Source organism: Myotis myotis, unplaced genomic scaffold (genome assembly GCF_014108235.1).
Source record: "Myotis myotis isolate mMyoMyo1 unplaced genomic scaffold, mMyoMyo1.p scaffold_m19_p_9, whole genome shotgun sequence".
Classification (NCBI taxonomy): domain Eukaryota; kingdom Metazoa; phylum Chordata; class Mammalia; order Chiroptera; family Vespertilionidae; genus Myotis; species Myotis myotis.
Genome location: NW_023416401.1, coordinates 38,647,920 through 38,667,524, shown reverse-complemented (window position 1 = coordinate 38,667,524; position 19,605 = coordinate 38,647,920). Strand labels below are relative to the sequence as shown.

Here is a 19,605-nt window from a genome sequence, read left to right as displayed (position 1 = left end):
ACTGTGCCAGTGAGTTATGGTTTTAAAAAGAAATAAAATTTTGTTTTTATATCACTATACATAAGAAAAAAGTAAACAATTATGCATGTTTTGAGAACCTTTGAAATAATCTATAAATGAGGGTCTCTTTTCTTCAATGAATCTAAATGTTCAAAATATGACTCTGTCCAGGTTGCACAGTTGGTTATAGTGTAGTCCTGTATACCAGAATTGTGGGTTCCATCCCCAGTTGGGTATGTTACAGGAGACAGTCGATTGATGGTTCTCTCTCTCCTCTCTTCTCTCTCTCTCTCCTCTCTAAAAAAATCAATAAAAAATATATTCTCACATGAGGATTAAATATATATATATATATATCTTAATTCTGACAATTTATTACAATTGTCTTGATATATACATTGTAGTTCTTAATGTATGATACAATTCTAAACTGCAATTGGATTCCTAACTTCATGAATGTTAATTTTTTTATTTCCTTAGTGGCTTGTGAAATGCTTTCATAGAACTGAGCATTAGAGAGGAGAAAGTAGGGATACACAGAAACCTGAGAGTAACTGAAGGTTTTCTATATTTCTCTGAAGTGAATACTTGTCACATATTTATATGAAGTTGCCTAGAGTGCAACTGATGTATTATCAGTGAACAACACACATTACCTGTCTTTAGGCACTTACAATCAAATTGAGAAGGATGATCAAGTAAACAGGTACTGTTTCAGAACTGTTTTGATGGGAAATGTTACTTATTTTTTTTCAGAGGCCTAGTTATTTCTCCACTGTTTTAGAACTCCCACATTACAATTTACATCAAGCAACCAGATTTTCTTGGCCCTTCCTGCCTCTTCAATCAATCCAGTCTTTTTTTCTTGAATGTACTTTCTTTCTACTCACTCCCTTTTCCCATCAGAACAGAAATAACAGTTATTTCTCCACACATTTTTACATATGTGTAAGAATGATATTTTCTTGATAGAATTTACTCATAAAATTGGCTGGATCGAACCTTCTCTTCTTCATATTCAACGTATACTTTTTGTGTTTTTTATTTTTTTATTATTTATTTATTATTTTTTAAAAAATATATTTTATTGATTTTTTTACAGAGAGGAAGGGAGAGGGATAGAGAGTTAGAAACATCGATGAGAGAGAAGCACCGATCAGCTGCCTCCTGCACACCCCCTACTGGGGATGTGTCCGCAACCAGGGTACATGCCCTTGATGGGAATCGAACCTGGGACCCTTGAGTCCACAGGCCGATGCTCTATCCACTGAGCCAGACCCGTTAGGGCTCTTTTTATGTCTTTTAGAGTCAGTTTTGGTAATTTATGTTTTACTACGAATTTGTCCTTATGTCTTTAAACTATTTTAGCATAAGGGTGTTTTCCCCCCCATTTTTATTTAAGTCAAACCTCAGTTCTCGAAGTCTCCCACCTGAAATAATTCCGTTTTCGATCAAGTTGTTTAATGAAAAAGTCTTGGTAGTCAAACAAAATTTCGGTTCTCTACCCGACAACCCCTTCATGCTGATACCTCTATGATCAGTAACCAGACTTCTTGGGCGACAAAGGAGAGAGTGGGAAGTATGAATCACTTTACCGCTAAACCTCGAATTGTTAACATCTCAGAAAATTGTGCCGTGAATATTTTTGTGCTTTGTGGTTTTGGGGTCTGGAATGGATTTTTCTAATGGGAAAAAATGATTCGGTTTTTGAACAAATCAATTCTTGAACAGCCTTCCAGAACAAATTAAGTTTGAGAACTGAGGTTCCATTTTATTTGTTAAATATTTTCCTTTCCTCCCTTGTTTATCTTGCCAGAGGCTAATGTATTCTGTTTTTCACAGAACCAGCTATTAGATTTATTCACTCAATTATTTCAATTGTCTGATTCATCCTACTTTTGTTTGTATTAATTTCTTCTACTTTTTTAGGCTTGTTTTACTTTATTTTATTTTGCTTGTTTTACTGTTTTCTAACTTCTTAAGTTGCATGCCTGGGTCACTTATTTATATCTATAACTGCAGGCCCGGTGCACCGGGGGGGGGGGGGGGGGGGCGAGGAAGGGAGAGGGGGACACGGGGGGTATCCCTCAGCCCGGCCTGCACCCTCTCCATTCTGGTACCCCTTGGGGGATCTCTCACAATCCGGGACTGCTGGCTCCTAATTGCTCGCCTGCCTGCCTGCCTGGTCGCCCTTAACCACCTCTGCCTGCCTGCCTGATTGCCCCTAACTGCTCCCCTACTGTCCTGATCTCCCCTAACCACCCCTGTCTCGCCCTGCACCTGGGACCCAGGATTCCCTCCTCTGGCCGGTCTAATTAGGACATCTGGTCTAATTAGCATATTATGCTTCAGGCACCCGGGACCTGGGCTTCCCTCCCTCTGGCCAGCTGCAGGCACCCAGGACCCAGGCCAGCTTTGCCCGGGCCGGCTACAGCTGCAGGGGACTGTGGGCAGGTGGCTTCACCCAGGCTGCAGCCCCAGGCACCCGGGACCGCAGGGCAGGCAGCTTGTCCCTTTCCTGGGCGGCAGCCGTTGGTGCCTGGGACTACGGGACGTGCGGCTTGTCCCTCTCCCAGGCCGTAGTCTGGCTGGTCTCCATCCTCTCTCGTGAGCTCATTTGGGGCTGGCTGGTTCCCATTCCTCTCTCATGAGCTCAGTTGTGCCTGGCTGGTCCCCGTTCCTCTCTTCCCAGTGTTGAGTGTCTGAGCAATTCCGGCACGAGGGCGTGATGACCATTTGCATATTAGCTCTTTGTTATATAGGATAGGATAATAAAAGCATAATATGCTAATTAGACCAGATGTCCTTCCAGACGACCTTCCAGATGAAGCTGGGGCTTCGAGAGTAGCCTGATCCCGGGTACCTGCCTTTGGCTGGAGGGAAGCCTGGGTCCCGAGTGCCACAGGGAAGCTGGTGCTGGCAGCTGGGGAAAGGAAGGCCTACTCTTGCATGAATTTCGTGCATCGGGCCTCTATTGAACATATAAATAATTAGAAAATGCCGTTTAGATATTTTTTAAAAATAATGCTATAAAATCTCATATTTTTGGCCCAAAGCTTATTTTTAATTATTGAATTATAATATCCAGAAAAGTATACAAATAAATTATCTCAGAATGAACACATCCATATAACCAATACAGATAAACAGAACCCTGTTAGCACTCCCTAAACCCCCTGACCTATCCCTTCCTAATCACTACTCCAGCCTTCTTTCTAAAGTTGTTAATATTAACCTGACTTATTTGACTATTTTGAACTGTTTATGAACAAAAACATATACTAGTATATTGTGTTTATTTGAGTCTAGCTCATTATGTTTGGTTTATCCATGGTGTGTATTTATAGTTGTAGTTCATTCATGTTTGTGCTATATAATATACCATTTATGTATATGTTACCAAGTAGTTATTCAGTCTTCTTCTGTTCATGAATGTTTAGGTTGATCTGAGGTATGATTGCTTGTTCTGAATATTTCACAGATAGAAAAGTAAAGACAACCTCTTTTTGTAGGTGATAAAGTATAATAGACATTAAGCTAACTTAATTAAATTTAAATTTTTTATATCATAATTTAATTTCTATTTATTGACTTGACAAAGACTCTTGGTTCTTTTGTCTGTAAAACTCAGTAATCCTATCTTTTAAACCCTTTAGTATTTCTGTCAGTTCCTCTCTATTTTCTAACAGTTTTTCTTTGTAAAGTTCATTATTAATGTTATTTGGCTTATTAGATAGTTTTATCTTAAGTAGGAACTATGTTTTCCTGTAATAGTGAGAGTTTTTAGGGGATAGTAAATTAACGTGTGATATTTCTATTCTCTGTTTCCAACAGATCTAAATAAATGAAAAAAAGAAAAAACTAAACTATTCAACTGAATATAATTTAATGATATTTTCTGTGACCTTTCTATTTACATAAGCATAGAGTTTTTGTTGTAGATTCTATTTCAATTTAAAAAAATCTAGTGAAAGGCATGCATTTTAAATGTTCAGTGTGATCAGTTTTGATAAATGCAAATTCTCTATAACCTATTTTACAATGAAATTATAGAACATTTTCACTATCCTATAAAGTTTTCTTATGCCTTTTCCATTCTGTCCTCATCCCCTTCCACCATCGTGCATTCTGAACCTTAAATGCACAGAATGTACTTTTATTTTTTGCTTTTGTTTTGTTTTGACTTAGTTCACTCGAGCATAGTTTCTGAGAGTCATCCATATTATTGATTGTGTCAGTAGTTCTGGCTGCTCCACATTCTTGCCAGTCTTGGGTGATATCACTCTTTTTCATTTTAGTAGATATATATTAAGTAAGCATAGTTTTGATCATAGTGAATATGCAATCTCTCTCCTACCCGTAATGTTTGAATATTATCTGAATGATAATTTCTGATCTTTTGTCATAAAAGATATTGTATTAGTAAATACTGTGGTTTGAATATTTCCTTTGGAAAGCCAGTTTTTTGTACTACTATAAGGTAACAATTTAGAGCTGAAAATGCATTTAGAAATCATTTAATAGAAACCCCTCATTTTATAGGTGAGCAAACTGACTTGAAATTTAAGTGACTTAGTTTTGAATATAGGTAAAGTGATTTTGATTTAATGATTTTGATCTAATATCTTTTTTCTTCATTATTTTGAAGTTTTATTTTTTTCATAATAGACAGTTAATTTATACTTTTTGTTTTACACTGTTTTCAGAAAATGTTTGGTATAGATGAGCTAGACAAGGGGAAAGAATTTAAAGTGACTTTATTCATTTAAATTCCCTTTTTTTTAGTACTCCTTTTTTGCTTATATAAGGCTTAAAGGAACAAGACCAGAGAGATGGAAAATAGAAAGGTGGGAGCAACTCTGAGAAACTTGCAGTTGAGTGTGTCATAATAAGTCCTTTTCACTGGTTTCTTCCCATTTGAGTTTGAGAATGAATTGAATCCTAATTATTTAATTCTGCCTTAATGTCCCTAGGTATGCTGGTGCCTTGAGAGCTTCAGGGGAAATGGCTTCAGCACAATATATTACTGCAGGTCAGTATCTTAAAAATATATATTTTTCAAGAGAGAGTATAATATTCAGTAAATGTTATTTTTACTCACAGTTTGTTTAGTGCCTTTCAATTTACAAAATGTGTTTTCTAAAGCATTACCTCATTAAAATTGGTCTATTTACTGTAAACATCTGGGGACTTATTTTATCATCCAAATTATAAACCAGTGATATGAGAATTTTTTGGAAACGGATCTTTGGATTAAATTATAATTTTGGCTTTAGGTTTATTAGTATAATATAGCTTTAGGGATATCCAGGGAGAGATTTTATTATAGTTGATGTGATCATTATAAAAGAGAATCCTGGTGGGTAATAGTGTAAGGAAGTGTGGTATATGAGGAATGAGGAGACATGGAAATTCTTAAATGATAGAAATAACTTATTTCTTCCTTACATGAGGCCATGTATCCCCCTGTCTCATTTTGGGACAACTTGACAAAATGAGTACCCTCTTTTTTTTTTTTTTTTTTTTATTGATTTTAGAGAGAGGAAGGGAGAGGGAGAGGGAGAGCGCGCGAGAGAAATATCAATGTGTTAGAGAAACATCAATAGGCTGCCTCCTACATGCCCCGCCCCCTAACTGGGGAACCAACCCACAACTCAGATATGTGCCCTGACCAGGAATTTAACGGGTGACGGTGACCTTTTGGTGCATGGGACAGTACTCATCCAACAGAGTTACATCGGGCAAGGCAAAATGGATACCCTCTTAAATCATTGGGCTAGGTTCAGTGATGGTGAACCTTTTGAGCTCGGTGTGTCAGCATTTTGAAAAACCCTAACTTAACTCTGGTGCTGTGTCACATATAGAAATTTTTTGATATTTGCAACCATAGTAAAACAAAGACTTATATTTTTGATATTTATTTTATATATTTAAATGCCATTTAACCAAGAAAAATCAACCAAAAAAATGAGTTCGCGTGTCACCTCTGACACGGGTGTCATAGGTTCGCCATCACTGGGCTAGGATAATAGGGGTTTTATAGGCATACTTTTTTTTTTGTAACCACTTTATTGAGATATTCATATACTATACACTTCACCCATTTAAAGTGTACAATTCATTGCTTTTTAGTATATTTACAGAGTTGTGCAACCAACACCAAAATCAATTTTAGAACATTTTCATCACTCCAAAAGAAACTCTAGCTTTTAGTAGTCACCCAGTTTTCCATTCACCACTCCCAGCCCTATGCAGCCACTAATTAGCTACAGTCTCTGTAGGTTTATCTATTCTGGACTTTTGATATAAATGGAATTACACAATATATGCTCTTTTTTGACTGCTTTCACTTAGAATGATTTCAAGGTTCATCCACATTATAGCATGTATCAGAACTTCATTCCTTTTTATTGCTGAATAAGGTTCCATTGATTGGATATACCATATTTTATTTATCCTTTCATCATTGAATGACATTTGGATGGTTTCTACTTTTTGACTTTTACAAAAATTGTGGAACATTTTGTGTATAAGTTTTTGTGTGGACATATGTTGTCATTTTGGGTAAATCTCTAGGAGTGTAATTACTGGGTTATATGGTAACTATACTTAACCTTTTGAGGAACTGCCAGACTTTTCCAAAGCAACAGCATCATTTTACATTCCTTTCAGCATGTATGAAGGTTCCGGTTTCTCTGCATTCTTGATATTGCTTGCTATCATCATTCTTCATAATGCTTGATATTTTTTTGTCTTGATTATAGCCATTCTAGGTGTGTGAAGTAGTATCTCATTATGGTCAGCCCTTAATTTTTAATGCTATTAACAGTAAGTTCTTTTGGTTCATTTGGAGTTAGAGAGATTTCCTCTAACCTCTTTCCTAAAAGTAGATTTGTTTTTTGAAATGAAGTTTGTAATGAGAAAATATGATCACCTTTATCTAGTTCATTTGATGGCTTATGTACCTGGTATCTAAGAGTAACTCAGAATTTCAGCAACTTGTCCATTATCATATACTAGAGGCCCAGCGCACGATTAAAATCACGTGAGGAGGCGCCCCGCGGGCCACGAGGGGAGTCAGGCCCGACGGGCACCACGGGCAGCCGGGACCCGCACCTTACTTCCGCCCCAGGCTCGCCCCCCCACCTGTGCCCGTTCCGGGTCACTGGAGCCACCACGCCGGTTAGGTCAGGCCCCCCTGTCTCTGTTTCCGTTTCTGTCTCCACTCTGGGCCTCACCTGCGCATGCAACTCCTCCTGTCCCGTCGTGGCCTGTTACAGCGTCCAGGCCTAATTTGCATATTGCCTTTTTTTATATATATAGATAGGAGGCTTACAGTATTGATGAGATGAAAAATACTGTTCTTTACTTTTTGCTTCTTGACTTTTTAAACTTTTATATTTTGAACTAAATTTAAATTTACAGAAAAGTTGCAAGAATTCACCAATTACTAATTTTTTGTCGCGTCTGGTTTATTATTGTTTATAATGCATATTCTTTTTTTCTGAGAGTAAGTTGCACACATCATTGCACACATCATGTCTTTTATTCCTGAACTAGAGGCCCGGGGCACGAATTCGTGCATGGGTGGGGTCCCTCGGCCTGGCCAGTGATAAGGGCCCATCGGGGCTGTCTCACCCAGTCCTGATTGGGGCTGGCCAGCTGGTGGGGAGGGGCTGTGGGAGGTTGGCTGGCCATGGGAGGTTGGCTGTGGGCGTGCACTGACCACCAGGGGGCAGACACTTAACGCAGGAGCTGCTCCCTGGTGGTCAGTGCGTGTCATAGCTACCAGCCAGTTGTCTGGTTGTTGGGTCATCCGGTCATAACTGTCACTTAGGCATATATATATAACGTATTTCCAAACAATAAAGACATTCATAACTACAGGATGGTTTTTAAAATCTGGGAGTTTAGCACTGATATAATACTCTAAAATACAGACTTTATTTAACTTTTGTGAATTGACCCAGTATTGCCCATTGTAAAGTTGTTTTTCTTTTTTGCTTCAGGAGCCAGTTTAGAGTATACATTACGTTTAGTTGTTATATCTCATTAGTCTCTTTTATTTATTTTTTTGGTTAAACCTCCTGAGGATATTTTTTTCATTGATTTTTAGAGAGAGTGGAAGGGAGGGGGAGAGACAGAGAGAAAGAAACATAAATGTGAGAGACACATCGATTGCCTCCTGCATGCGCCATGGTGGGTGCCAGGGATCGAGCCTGCAACTGAGGTATGTGCCCTTCACCAGAATCGAACCCGCGACCCTTCAGTCTGCGGGCCAATGCTCTAATCACTGAGCCAAAGCGATGAGGGCTCATTAGTCGCTTTTAATGTATAGTGTATTTTTGACCTTTTTTCAAACAAAGGAAATATTTTGAGATGTTATATATTAAATAATTTCTTCATAGTACATATTAAATATTAAACCGTCGTTTTTTTTAGCAGTGTATGCTTTAAGGTGTTATTAAAGTTTAGACTTTTTTATTTTAAAAATAGCTTAGTAGTGATGCTTAAATTTCAGCACTCCCTCCAAAAAATATATTTATTGATTTTAGAGAGGAATGGAGAGGAAGAGAGAGAGAGAGAAACATCAATGATTAGAGAGAATCATCGATCGGCTGCCTCCTGCATGCCCCTTATCAGAGATTGAGCGTGCAACCAGGGCATGTGCTGGGACTAAGAATGAAACTGTGACCTCTTGGTTCATAGGTCAATGCTCAAACACAGCCACAACGGCTGGAACCAAAAATACTTCTTAAGCATTATGTTTAATTGATTTATTCAGGAATATTTTATTGAGTGCTTGCTATGTGCTGAAATGTAGTATTTACTGGGTTTCAATTTCTATAACAATAATAGATGACATTCACATTTTTTTAAAATATATTTTATTGATTTTTTACAGAGAGGAAGGGAGAGGGATAGAGAGTTAGAAACATCGACGAGAGAGAAACATCGATCAGTTGCCTCCTGCACACCCCCTACTGGGGATGTGCCCACAACCAAGGTACATGCTCTTGATCAGAATCGAACCTGGGACCCTTCAGTCCTCAGGCTGATGCTCTATCCACTGAGCCAAACCGGTTAGGGCACATTCACATTTTAATTAACAAGTCAAGATAAGCTAGATTAGAGTTTTGCTGTACATGAAGTAAAGACAAAGTGATAGATAGAAACTCAGCAAAGGAAAAGTATTCTGACCTCCAGAAGCCAGGGCTGAGTCCATGACTATGGGATTCATGATGTTGAGAGGGGATAAACAGGAAAGATTTTGAAGAAGGCAAATTAGTTTGTTTTTTTAAGTTGGTCAGTACAGTCAGGAAGTGTGTTGTTTAAAGAGCCAGATTTCAATATTCAGGATTTCAGTAGATGGGAACCAAGTAAAGGGAAGTGAGTCAGGAGTTAAGAACTGATGGCTTGATAACGGCATAGTGGCAGAACAGTAACATACCTGTTTGATCTGTAGACAGAAGTTATATGTATTTGTATTGAATTAATATATACCCTGCTTTGGGAAAACAGCAGCTGGCAAGGAGAGAGGGGCAGGGCTCAGAAGTTGTTTATAGCTAGTGACTGCAGTGTAAATTCTGGTGAGTTCATTAAGATGTGAAAACCAATCTTTTTCTTATTAGGAATCTAACAATTGCAAATGGAATAGATGTACATAAAAGTTATTAAGTTATTAAGCAGTTTTTTGTTTATAGCAATTGAAATTTAATTTACAGTAGCATGTGTTAAATATGCCACTCTTACTAAGGTACTGTTGCTTTGTTTTTAAGCTCTTAGAGATTTGTTTGATTCCATGGATAAAACTTCTTCTAGTATCCCACCTATTATTCTACTGCAGTTTTTGCACATGGCTTTTCCACAGTTTGCAGAGAAGGGCGAACAAGGACAGTATCTTCAACAGGTAATCAGGTCAAGGTTCTTCGTTTTCATTTTATAAATGTAAATCTTGGGTTTCCTGCACTTACACTTATTGAAATATATTTGGAAATACAAGTATAAGTCATCTATTTCTATTATGTCTTGCCTGGTGTGATGCAATATTCTGTTAACTGATCCTCTTGTCTTTTTTTGTTTCTTTGCAATGTTTCTCCATATAGTCCCCAGAGGCCTTTTAAAATGTAAATAAGATTATGTTGGTTCCGTGTTCAGTGCTTCCTAGTGATTTTCTATCCCTAAGTAACCTAAATCCTAAATAATCTAGCTTCTGGCTACCTTTCTGAACTCATCAGATGCCACTGTCTTCCTTGCTTCTCTCCAGATACTGGCTTCCTTGCTATTTTTTTAAAAAGTATGTTTTTATTGATTACAGAGAGAATCATTGATTGGCTGCCTCCTGCACGCCCCCTACTGGGGATTGATTGAGCCCACAAACCAGACATATGCCCTGACCAGGAGTCCAACTGCGTGACTTCCTGGTTCATGGGTCGATGCTCAACCACTGACCACACCAACAGGGCTTCCTTGCTACTTTTTAAACCCTCCATGTACCCTTGTTCTGCAGGGCCTTAGCTCTTGTTCCCTTTGGCTCTCAGTGCATGACTCCAATGTCAGGGCATCAGAGAGACTTTCTTTGACTGTCGTATTGAAATAGCATGCTTTCCTTGCATCAATCAGTTTTTGCTCCTGTATTACTCCCCCCCCCTCCCCCCCCACATAACCCTTCTCTGAACTTGAATGCATGTTATATATTTTTTATCTGTGTTTCCCATTTGATCTTTATTTTATTTACTGCTATGTATTCCTAGTGTCTAGAACAGGGGTGGGCAAACTTTTTGACTCGAGGGCCACAATGGGTTCTTAAACTGGACCGGAGGGCCGGAACAAAAGCATGGATGGAGTGTTTGTGTGAACTAATATAAATTCAAAGTAAACATCATTACATAAAAGGGTACAGTCTTTTTTTTTTTTTTTTTTTAGTTTTATTCATTTCAAACGGGCCGGATCCGGTAGTTTGCCCACGGCTGGTCTAGAACAATGTTTAGCATAATTAGGAATTCAGTAAACATGTCTTGAATGACTGGAAAAAACTATTTTGGAATTTTTGTTGTTTTGAAGATCATGAAATACTGACTTTGGCTTAACATTTTTAAAGAAAAAAGTAGCTTTCTTCTTCCCTAAGAATACGAATTATTTTGGGAGGATTCTATAGACCAAACACTGTCACAGCCAGGATTACTTACTATGTCATTCTAAAAATTACAGGATGCTAATGAATGTTGGATACAAATGATGCGAGTATTGCAACAGAAATTGGAAGCCATAGAGGATGATTCTGTAAAAGAGGTAATCTATATCATAAAAGGCCTGGTCGTGATGCCATAACAGAGTCATGACCAAACAAGCAGTGGCTCTCGTGGCAGGCGGTGTGTGAGCTACTCGAGCTACTCGATGTGGAGAGCTACTAGCGGCAGAGAGCTACTAGCGGCAGAGAGCTACTAGCGGCAGAGGGCGGGGCACGAGCTACAAGTGGCGATGGGCGGGGCGGCCAGCTGAGGCAAGCAGAATCATGCGCGCTGGGCTTCTAGTTGAAATATATTTGTGATTACAGATCTTCATTGTACTTGATTCATCCCCACCCTAAAGGCTTGAAATAAATTCATCTTAATAGATAGACATGTACTTAAATATTTTAGATGGTCAATCTATAGTTGGAATTTGGAAGCTTGCATTTGACACTTGAATTCAATGTATTGTATTAAACTTAATTGATATCGTGCATCAAGATTTTGGCAATATTTTTTGAGCAGTAGAAGGATTGTGTAGAAAGGGATTACATTTTAAGAAACTTACATATATATTACTAAACTGGATTGTGTGGAAGGTAGTATATATTAATAAATACATGATTTTAATTTTTGCAGACAGATTCTTCATCTGCATCAGCAGTGGCACCTTCTAAAAAGAAAAGTTTAATTGACCAATACTTTGGAGTTGAGTTTGAAACTACGTATCCTTATGAGCCAAGATATGTATAAACTACTCAGAACTTACTAGAAGTGTATGAAGTGAATTGCTATCAATACCTTGGCTGATTGGAGTGGTGGGTGGGATGGAAGTAAAATTCTTTAGAGATTTTTATGTCTAAAACATGTCATGGAAATAGGAAATTTGGAGAAGTATACCCATTGGAGTGATCTTAAAGGTTAGATAAGTGTATATACATTAAGGATATTCATTATTTTTTTCTTATGAACATCTTTAACATAGTCAACTTCATTAATTTGCCTTAAAGGGAATTTTTAATTGTATGCAATAGAGTGCATCAGTTATATACATGAGATTGAACCAATTCATAAAACATGAATTTAGGGAAGTATTACTTTCTAGCTGATGGGTAGAAACTTAGAAAATATTTCTCTTTATGTATCTTTTGGTTATTAAGACTATTTTAAGACCGTGTAAATAGCAACTTACATTTGTTTAATGTTTATCCTTTTCTTAGATTCATTACTGAATATTGTTGGTAAGTGAATTAGCATTTAAAATATGTTGAAATAAATCTCTATTGGAAGATCAAAATATTTTAAATGCTAATGAATGATACTATTAATTTTAATAGCATTAGCCATTTTCCTTATCTTACTTTGGAAAGCATGAGATGCACAGAATCTGAAGAAGAAGAAGTCACTAAAGGAAAAGAAAATCAGCTTCAGCTTAGCTGTTTTATCAATCAAGAAGTCAAGTATCTTTTTACAGGACTTAAATTGGTAAGAACAATTGGAGTTGATCATCATTATTTATGGATTCTGCATTTGCAAATGCACCTACTTGCTAAAATTTATTTGTGACCCAGCATCAATACTTGTGGTGTTTTCACAGTCATTTGAAGACATGTTTAGTGTGGCAAAAATTTTGAGTTGCCTGAAACACACACTGTACTACCTGAGGTCCAGAAAGGTGATGCTCTTGACTTCTCATTTCAGCTCTCATACTATAAACAAGTGTCTTTGCAATCCTTTTTTAGTGCCACATATTTTGCAGTTTTGTGCTTATTGATTTTGCTATTTAAAATGGCCTTCAGACATAGTGCTGAAGTGCTGTCTCATGTTTTAAGTGCAAGAGGGCAGAGGGCAGATGAAACCGGTTTGGCTCAGTCGATAGAGTGTCAGCCTGTTGACTGAAGGGTACCGGGTTCCATTCCGGTCAAGGGCATGTACCTTGGTTGCGGGCACATCCCTAGTAGGAGATGTGCAGGAGGCAGCTGATAGATGTTTCTCTCTCATTGATGTTTCTAACTCTTTATCTCTCTCCCGTCCTCTCTAAAAAATCAATAAAAATACATATTATAAAAAAAAAAAAAAAAAAAGAGGTCAGAGGGCTGTGACATACCTTAAGGAGAAAATTAAGTTTCTTAGATAAGTTTCATTCAGGGATGAGTTTTAGTGTAGTTGTGACTGAATTCCATGTTAATGATTAACAGTGTATGTTAAGTACGGGATCATTATACAGAAACACATAAAACAAGGTTATGTATTGATTGGTTGGCAAAAATGGAGCCAAAGGCTTGCAGGAAGGCTCTGAGGTGTAATAATGAGGGTATTTTAATAATTATGAGGTATAAACGGATTGTACTGTGCAGATCAGGACATAGAGTCATTCTGCCATTGCACTAGTATTGCAGTTGAGGTCCTAGAATTAAAGTGACTTAGTTTGGTTTGTGACAGATCCAGAACAAGAACTTAGTATTCTTTGCCTAGTGCCATACTAAGGAATGTACTATAGTGAGCAGATTGATAAAATATAATGGTTTGCTTGCCAATTTGTTAATTTGATGTGATTTGGGGAATATGCACATCTTTTTGAAGGATAGGTAGTGAATTGGGGTAGGTATCTTGATAAGATAATTTGTTGTCAGGGAGCTCCCATTTATAGTTTGGGGTAAAATGGGTTAGGGGGAGGGTTAGTAAATTTAGACATAAGTAGATAGATAAATAGTGATATTCTTTGCCCTCTGGTATTGGGAGGAGAGTTGTGAGGCATAATGGCTTTTGAGAGAAGTTAGTTTTAAAAGCATTACAAATACTAGCTAACCACCAAGAATCCTATAACAACTTACAATGTGCAAGGTTCAGGGCTTCAAAACATGAAGTATAAGTATTAATCGGAGAGTGTGGAATAGAATGAATGTCAGGGATTCTCCAGGATGATCTTTTCTTTAAAATTTTATGAAATTCTATAAAAATGAAATATACTTGGAACTTCTAGATGATAGTGTATTGGTGATAATAGGTATAGCTTATTACCTGATGAATAACATGGCAATAGATATGCTTTCTTGAAAAACAGGTATACATGAGATTTTAAATTTATATTATCGTAATTTTTAGATCATTCTGATTATTGGATCATTTTAATGTGTTAGATTATAGATTATTTTAATCATTTAAGTAATTTGGCCTCATATTTTATTACCTTTATGTTGCTGAATAAACTTGATTAAGTGTTCAGAAGCTACTCTGCAGTGATAACTTTTGTAATGTGATTTGCAGGTTTTTTTAATTGATTTTAGAGAGAGGAATGGAGAGGGAGAGAGTGATAAAACATCAATGATGAGAGAATCATTGATTGGCTACCTTCTGCTCGCCCCCTATTGGGGATTGAGTCCAAAACCCAGGCATGTGCCCTGACTAGGAATCAAACCATTACCTTCTGGTTCATAGGTCAGCATTCAATCAGCAAGCCTCACCAGCTGGGCGTGATTAGTAACTTTTAAAAAACAAAACTTAAAAAAATTTTTTTTAAACAAGTATAACATGCTTAAACTAAACATTAACAGTAAATTGTTTTAACTCTGTGATTTCTTATATATTTATATTCTTGAAAGTAGAGCACATTAGTAGTGTTATTTTTTTTCCCAATTTCATTTTACTTTTTTAAAAAAATATATATTTTTTTATTGATTTCAGAGAGGAAGGGAGAGGGAGAGAGAGATAGAAACATCAATTAGGAGAGAGAATCATTGATCTGCTGCCCCCTACACATCCCCCAGTGGGGTTGGAGCCCGCAACCTGGGCATGTGCCCTTGACCGGAATCAAACCCGGGACCCTTCAGTTCACAGGCCAATGCTCTATCCACTGAGCCAAATCAGCTAGGGCTCATTTTACTTTTTAAAATGAACTTATTGGGGTGACATCTATATATATAAAAGGCTAATATGCAAAGTATCCGACCATACGACTGGTCGCAAAGACGCACACTGACCCCCAGAGGGCAGACGCTCAATGCAGGAGCTACTGTTGATGCACACTGGTCATTTACAGAGAAATGGCACTGTGGACCTGGCGCCCACAAAGCAGTACTTGGTTTCCTCAAATGGGACACAGGCCCTGCCACCACTCTGGAGTGAAACCCCACCAAATCGCAGCCAACTCTGCTGAGACCCCATGGCGCAAAATGCAGCCCACAGCCCAGTCCAGCCTGGAAATGATGGCCGTGGGCACTGGGTAATGATGTCACATGGCATTGTCCTTCCTCTCCCTAGCAGCTAGCTTCCTTGCAGTTTCTTCAGTCCAGGAACACAACTTGCTTTATAGCCAGGTGCAAACATTCATTAGCCGGAAAACGGAGATTTAGAAAGCTTAGAAACTTGACCCAACTGAAAAGAAGTAAGAAATGTTGGACCTTGAAAATGACTTCAAGTTTTCTCACTGCTCAGAATAAAGTCAAACACTGCTGCTGTTAAATATTTTATCCTTTGTTCTCCCTGTGTGATCTACAATAATCTGCTTTGTGTTGATATTTACTGCTGTGTTGCTGACAATTATGTGAAAGAAGTTGGAGTGCTTCACTGGGCTGGAAAAAGTTTAGCTACATCAGAAAGCAGGTCTAATTAAACAAGTTTATTCTATATATACAAAAGGTTAAGTTGACTTGTGCATGTGCAATACATATAAAGCTCTCGGTGCCAATTGTACATGTGTGTTGCCATCTGTCATTGTTGATCATGAATTTGGTTGACACTTCTATAGAAAAAGGATGAATAGTGATATTAAAATATTTCTTCTAATTAATTTCCTTTCAGTGTGCATGAATTTGTGCACCGGGCCACTGGTTGATTAATGAAATTATATAGGTTTTATACGTACAATTCTTTAATATATCATCTGTGTATTGTATTGTGTGTTTGCCACAAGTCAGCTCTTCTTCCATCACCATTTATTCCCCCTTTTATTTATTTATTTATTTATTTATTTATTTATTTAATTAAATCTTTATTGTTCAGATTATTACATTTGTTCCTCTTTTTTCCCCCCCATAATTCCCCTCCTCCCAGTTCCCGCCCCACCCTCCGCCCTCACTCCCCACCCACTGTCCTCATCCATAGGTGCACGATTTTTGTCCAGTCTCTTCCCGCATCTCCCACACCCCTTTCCCCCCCAAGAATAGTCAGTCCCTTCCCTTTCTATGTCCCTGATTCTATTATAATCACCAGTTCATTCTGTTCATCAGATTATTTATTCACTTGATTCTTAGATTCACTTGTTGATAGATGCATATTTGTTGTTCACAATTTGTATCTTTACCTTTTTCTTCCTCTTCCTCTTCTTAAAGGATACCTTTCAGCATTTCATATAATCCTGGTTTGGTGGTGATGAACTCCTTTAGCTTTTCCTTATCTGTGAAGCTCTTTATCTGACCTTCAATTCTGAATGATAGCTTTGCTGGATAAAGTAATCTTGGTTGTAGGTTCTTGGTATTCATCACTCTGAATATTTCTTGCCACTCCCTTCTGGCCTGCAAAGTTTCTGTTGAGAAATCAGCTGACAGTCGTATGGGTATTCCCTTGTAGGTAGCCGAGTTTCTTTCACTTGCTGTTTTTAAGATTCTCTCTTTATCTTTTGCTCTTGGCATTTTAATTATGATGTGTCTTGGTGTGGTCCTCTTTGGATTCCTTTTGTTTGGGGTTCTCCGCGCTTCTTGGACCTGTAAGTCCATTTCTTTCACCGGGTGGGGGAAGTTTTCTGTCATTATTTGTTCAAATAGGTTTTCAATATCTTGCTCTCTCTCATCTTCTGGCACCCCTATAATTCTGATGTTGGTACGCTTGAAGCTGTCCCAGAGGCTCCTTACACTATCCTCGCATTTTTGGATTCTTTTTTCATTTTGCTTTTCCGGTTGGGTGTTTTTTGCTTCCTTGCATTTCAAATCATTGACTTGATTCTTGCGCTCCTCTGGTCTGCTGTCGGGAGTCTGTATAATATTCGTTATTTCAGTCCGTGTATGCTTAATTTCTAGTTGGTTCCCCAATATAACATCAAGGGTCTCATTAGTTTTCTTGTAGATCTCATTAAGTTTATCGACGGCATCTAAACAGTTCTTGAGAGACCTTAAAAGTGTGGTTCTGAACTCTATATCTTCCATTGACAATTTTGTCCTGTTTCTTTGTCTCTGCATTTTGTTATGCTTCCTTGGTGCACCCCCTAGTGGTCTTTGTGCGCAGTCTTATAGTTAAACCTTGATTGTTGTAGCTAATACCAGGGAGGGTTTGACCTCCAGGCCAAGTGGCTGTGAGAATCAGCTGTGTCTGCAGTGAGAGAACTTCTGTCCTCTAGGGAGGTGCTAATCTGGCGTTTGCCTGAGGCTATCCGGCAAATGCTTCTGTGCAGGGCTTGGGCGGGGCGGGTCGCACAGGATCAACAGGGTGGGCCGGAGAGAGCAGTTATGGTGGCTCTCAGTCCTGTCCCCAGGGGCTCTGCCTCTCTGAGTCCCAGCACCCGCTGCACACCTCGGAGAGAAAGCTGCACTCGCTCTGACCGAAGCCAGACAGTCCCACTTCTCCCGTTTGAGTCTGGGTCGCTAAAGACTCGCCTGTATCTGGAGCTCAGAGTCTGCGACTCCCTCCCGATTGAAAACGCCAACCGCGCCCTCCGCCGCCAGCCCGCTCACGCACTCCGCACCTCAGAATTTGACTTCAGCACTGCGCCTCCTCTGAGTGTCCGTATGCGTTTCTCTTTCCTCCTAGTTGTAGGACTTCCACTCAGCCAGCGTTCCTGTGGTTCGGGGTGATGGCCGTTCCGTCTTTTAGTTTCACTTTTGAAGTAGTTGTTCAAGGCAGCAAACTCCGGCGTTAACCTATGCCGCCATCTTGGTTCTCTCTATTCCCCCTTTTAGTGCTAACTTTATTTAGTATTTTTTTTTTATTGACTTCAGAGAGGAAGGGAGAGGGAGAGAGAGAAATATCAATGATGAGACAGAATCACATAGGTACTATTATCACTGTTTACAAGCAATGCCCAGAGGGGATAACTACCTTGCCCAGTGTCACACAGGCTCTAAAAAGTAGATATGATCATTAAGGTATGCTTAATGGACAAAGGCTTTTCCACATTGGCTAGATTAACAGGGTTTCTTTGAAATCATAAGTAGAGGAATGCCATAAAAGAATTTATCGAGAAACCAAGATGGCGGCATAGGTAAACACCTGAAATTGCTGCCTCGCACAACCACTTCAAAAATACAACTAAAAGACAAAACGGACATCATCCAGAACCACAGGAAGGCTGGCTGAGTGGAAATTCTACAACTAGAAGGAAAGAGAAAAGTACACTGAGACTCAGAGGTGGTGTGTAAGTAAAGTGCAGAGGTATGGAGGCACACACTGAGGACATGGTTGTCTTTTTCAATCGGGAGGGAGTCTCAAGCTCCCAACTGCTCTGAACTCCAGTTCCAGACGAGTCTCTGGGGACCCAGACTCATATGGGGAGAAACTGGACTGTCTGGCATCAGTCGGAACTTGAGGGCGGCTTTCTCTCAGAGGTGCTTGCAGCGATTTCCACGGGACACTGAGACCTGGGGCCTCTTAGGGCAGGGCTGACGATCAGCCATAGCTGTTTGCTCCTCCCTGTTGATTCCCTGAGACCCCGCCCCACCCAAGCTGTGCACAGAGGCTTTTGCATATGAATGGCCTGGTCTTTGCAATCTAAAATTACCTAATAAACTGCAGATGGGTCAGAGAGACCAAGAACATCCAAAAGAAGGCCCAAGGCCCCACAGCAGCTTGCATTAGTTCACAGCTGGGCCTCATCTGTGCACCTCTAAACCCCAAACAAAGAAGAGGAATCTGCAGATCTCTCCATAGCTCCTGCTGGGTAGCCTCAGGCTGAGGCTAAATTAGCACCTCCTTAGAGATCCAAGTGCCAGTGTACCTAGTGGTCAGAGTGGGACCATCCAGATTATAACTCCTCAGATCCATAAGGGACACACTCAAGGGGCAGACTCAGTGAGCACCAAAGCCATACTGCAGCAAGTCTTGCCCCATAAGGGTGTCTTCAGCACAGAAGTTCTCCCACTGTAGACACAGCTGATTCTCACAGACAATTGGCCTGGAGGTCAATTCCTACCAGTGATACCTACAACAATCAAGGCTTAACTACAACAAGACTGTGCACAAAGCTCACAAAGGGGTGCACCAAGAGTGTCCACCTCAGGTAATTGGGGAGGCTGAGCCACTGGGCCCTATAGGACACCTAGCACACAAAGCCACTCAATCAACACAGGGAAGCAGCCAAAATGCGGAGACAGAAACAGGTCACAAGTGACAGAAATGGAGGAAGGCAAACTACTGGATATAGAGTTCAAAACCACGGTTATAAGGT

The 19,605-nt window shown here is 39.2% G+C and overlaps 1 protein-coding gene across 7 annotated transcripts in view; it reads left to right on the top strand.

Annotated features, from left to right (window-relative positions):
- The window catches only part of USP14 (ubiquitin specific peptidase 14), a 58,237-nt gene that overhangs the window by 24,915 nt on the left and 13,717 nt on the right, over positions 1 to 19,605 (top strand). For all 7 annotated transcript variants that reach the window (XM_036321275.1, XM_036321276.1, XM_036321279.1 and 4 more), the window contains 5 exons: positions 4,974 to 5,032; positions 9,780 to 9,910; positions 11,212 to 11,292; positions 11,871 to 11,956; positions 12,602 to 12,716. In XM_036321275.1, the coding sequence (XP_036177168.1) occupies positions 4,974 to 5,032; positions 9,780 to 9,910; positions 11,212 to 11,292; positions 11,871 to 11,956; positions 12,602 to 12,716 (472 nt within the window). The remainder of the gene's footprint in view (positions 1 to 4,973; positions 5,033 to 9,779; positions 9,911 to 11,211; positions 11,293 to 11,870; positions 11,957 to 12,601; positions 12,717 to 19,605) is intronic.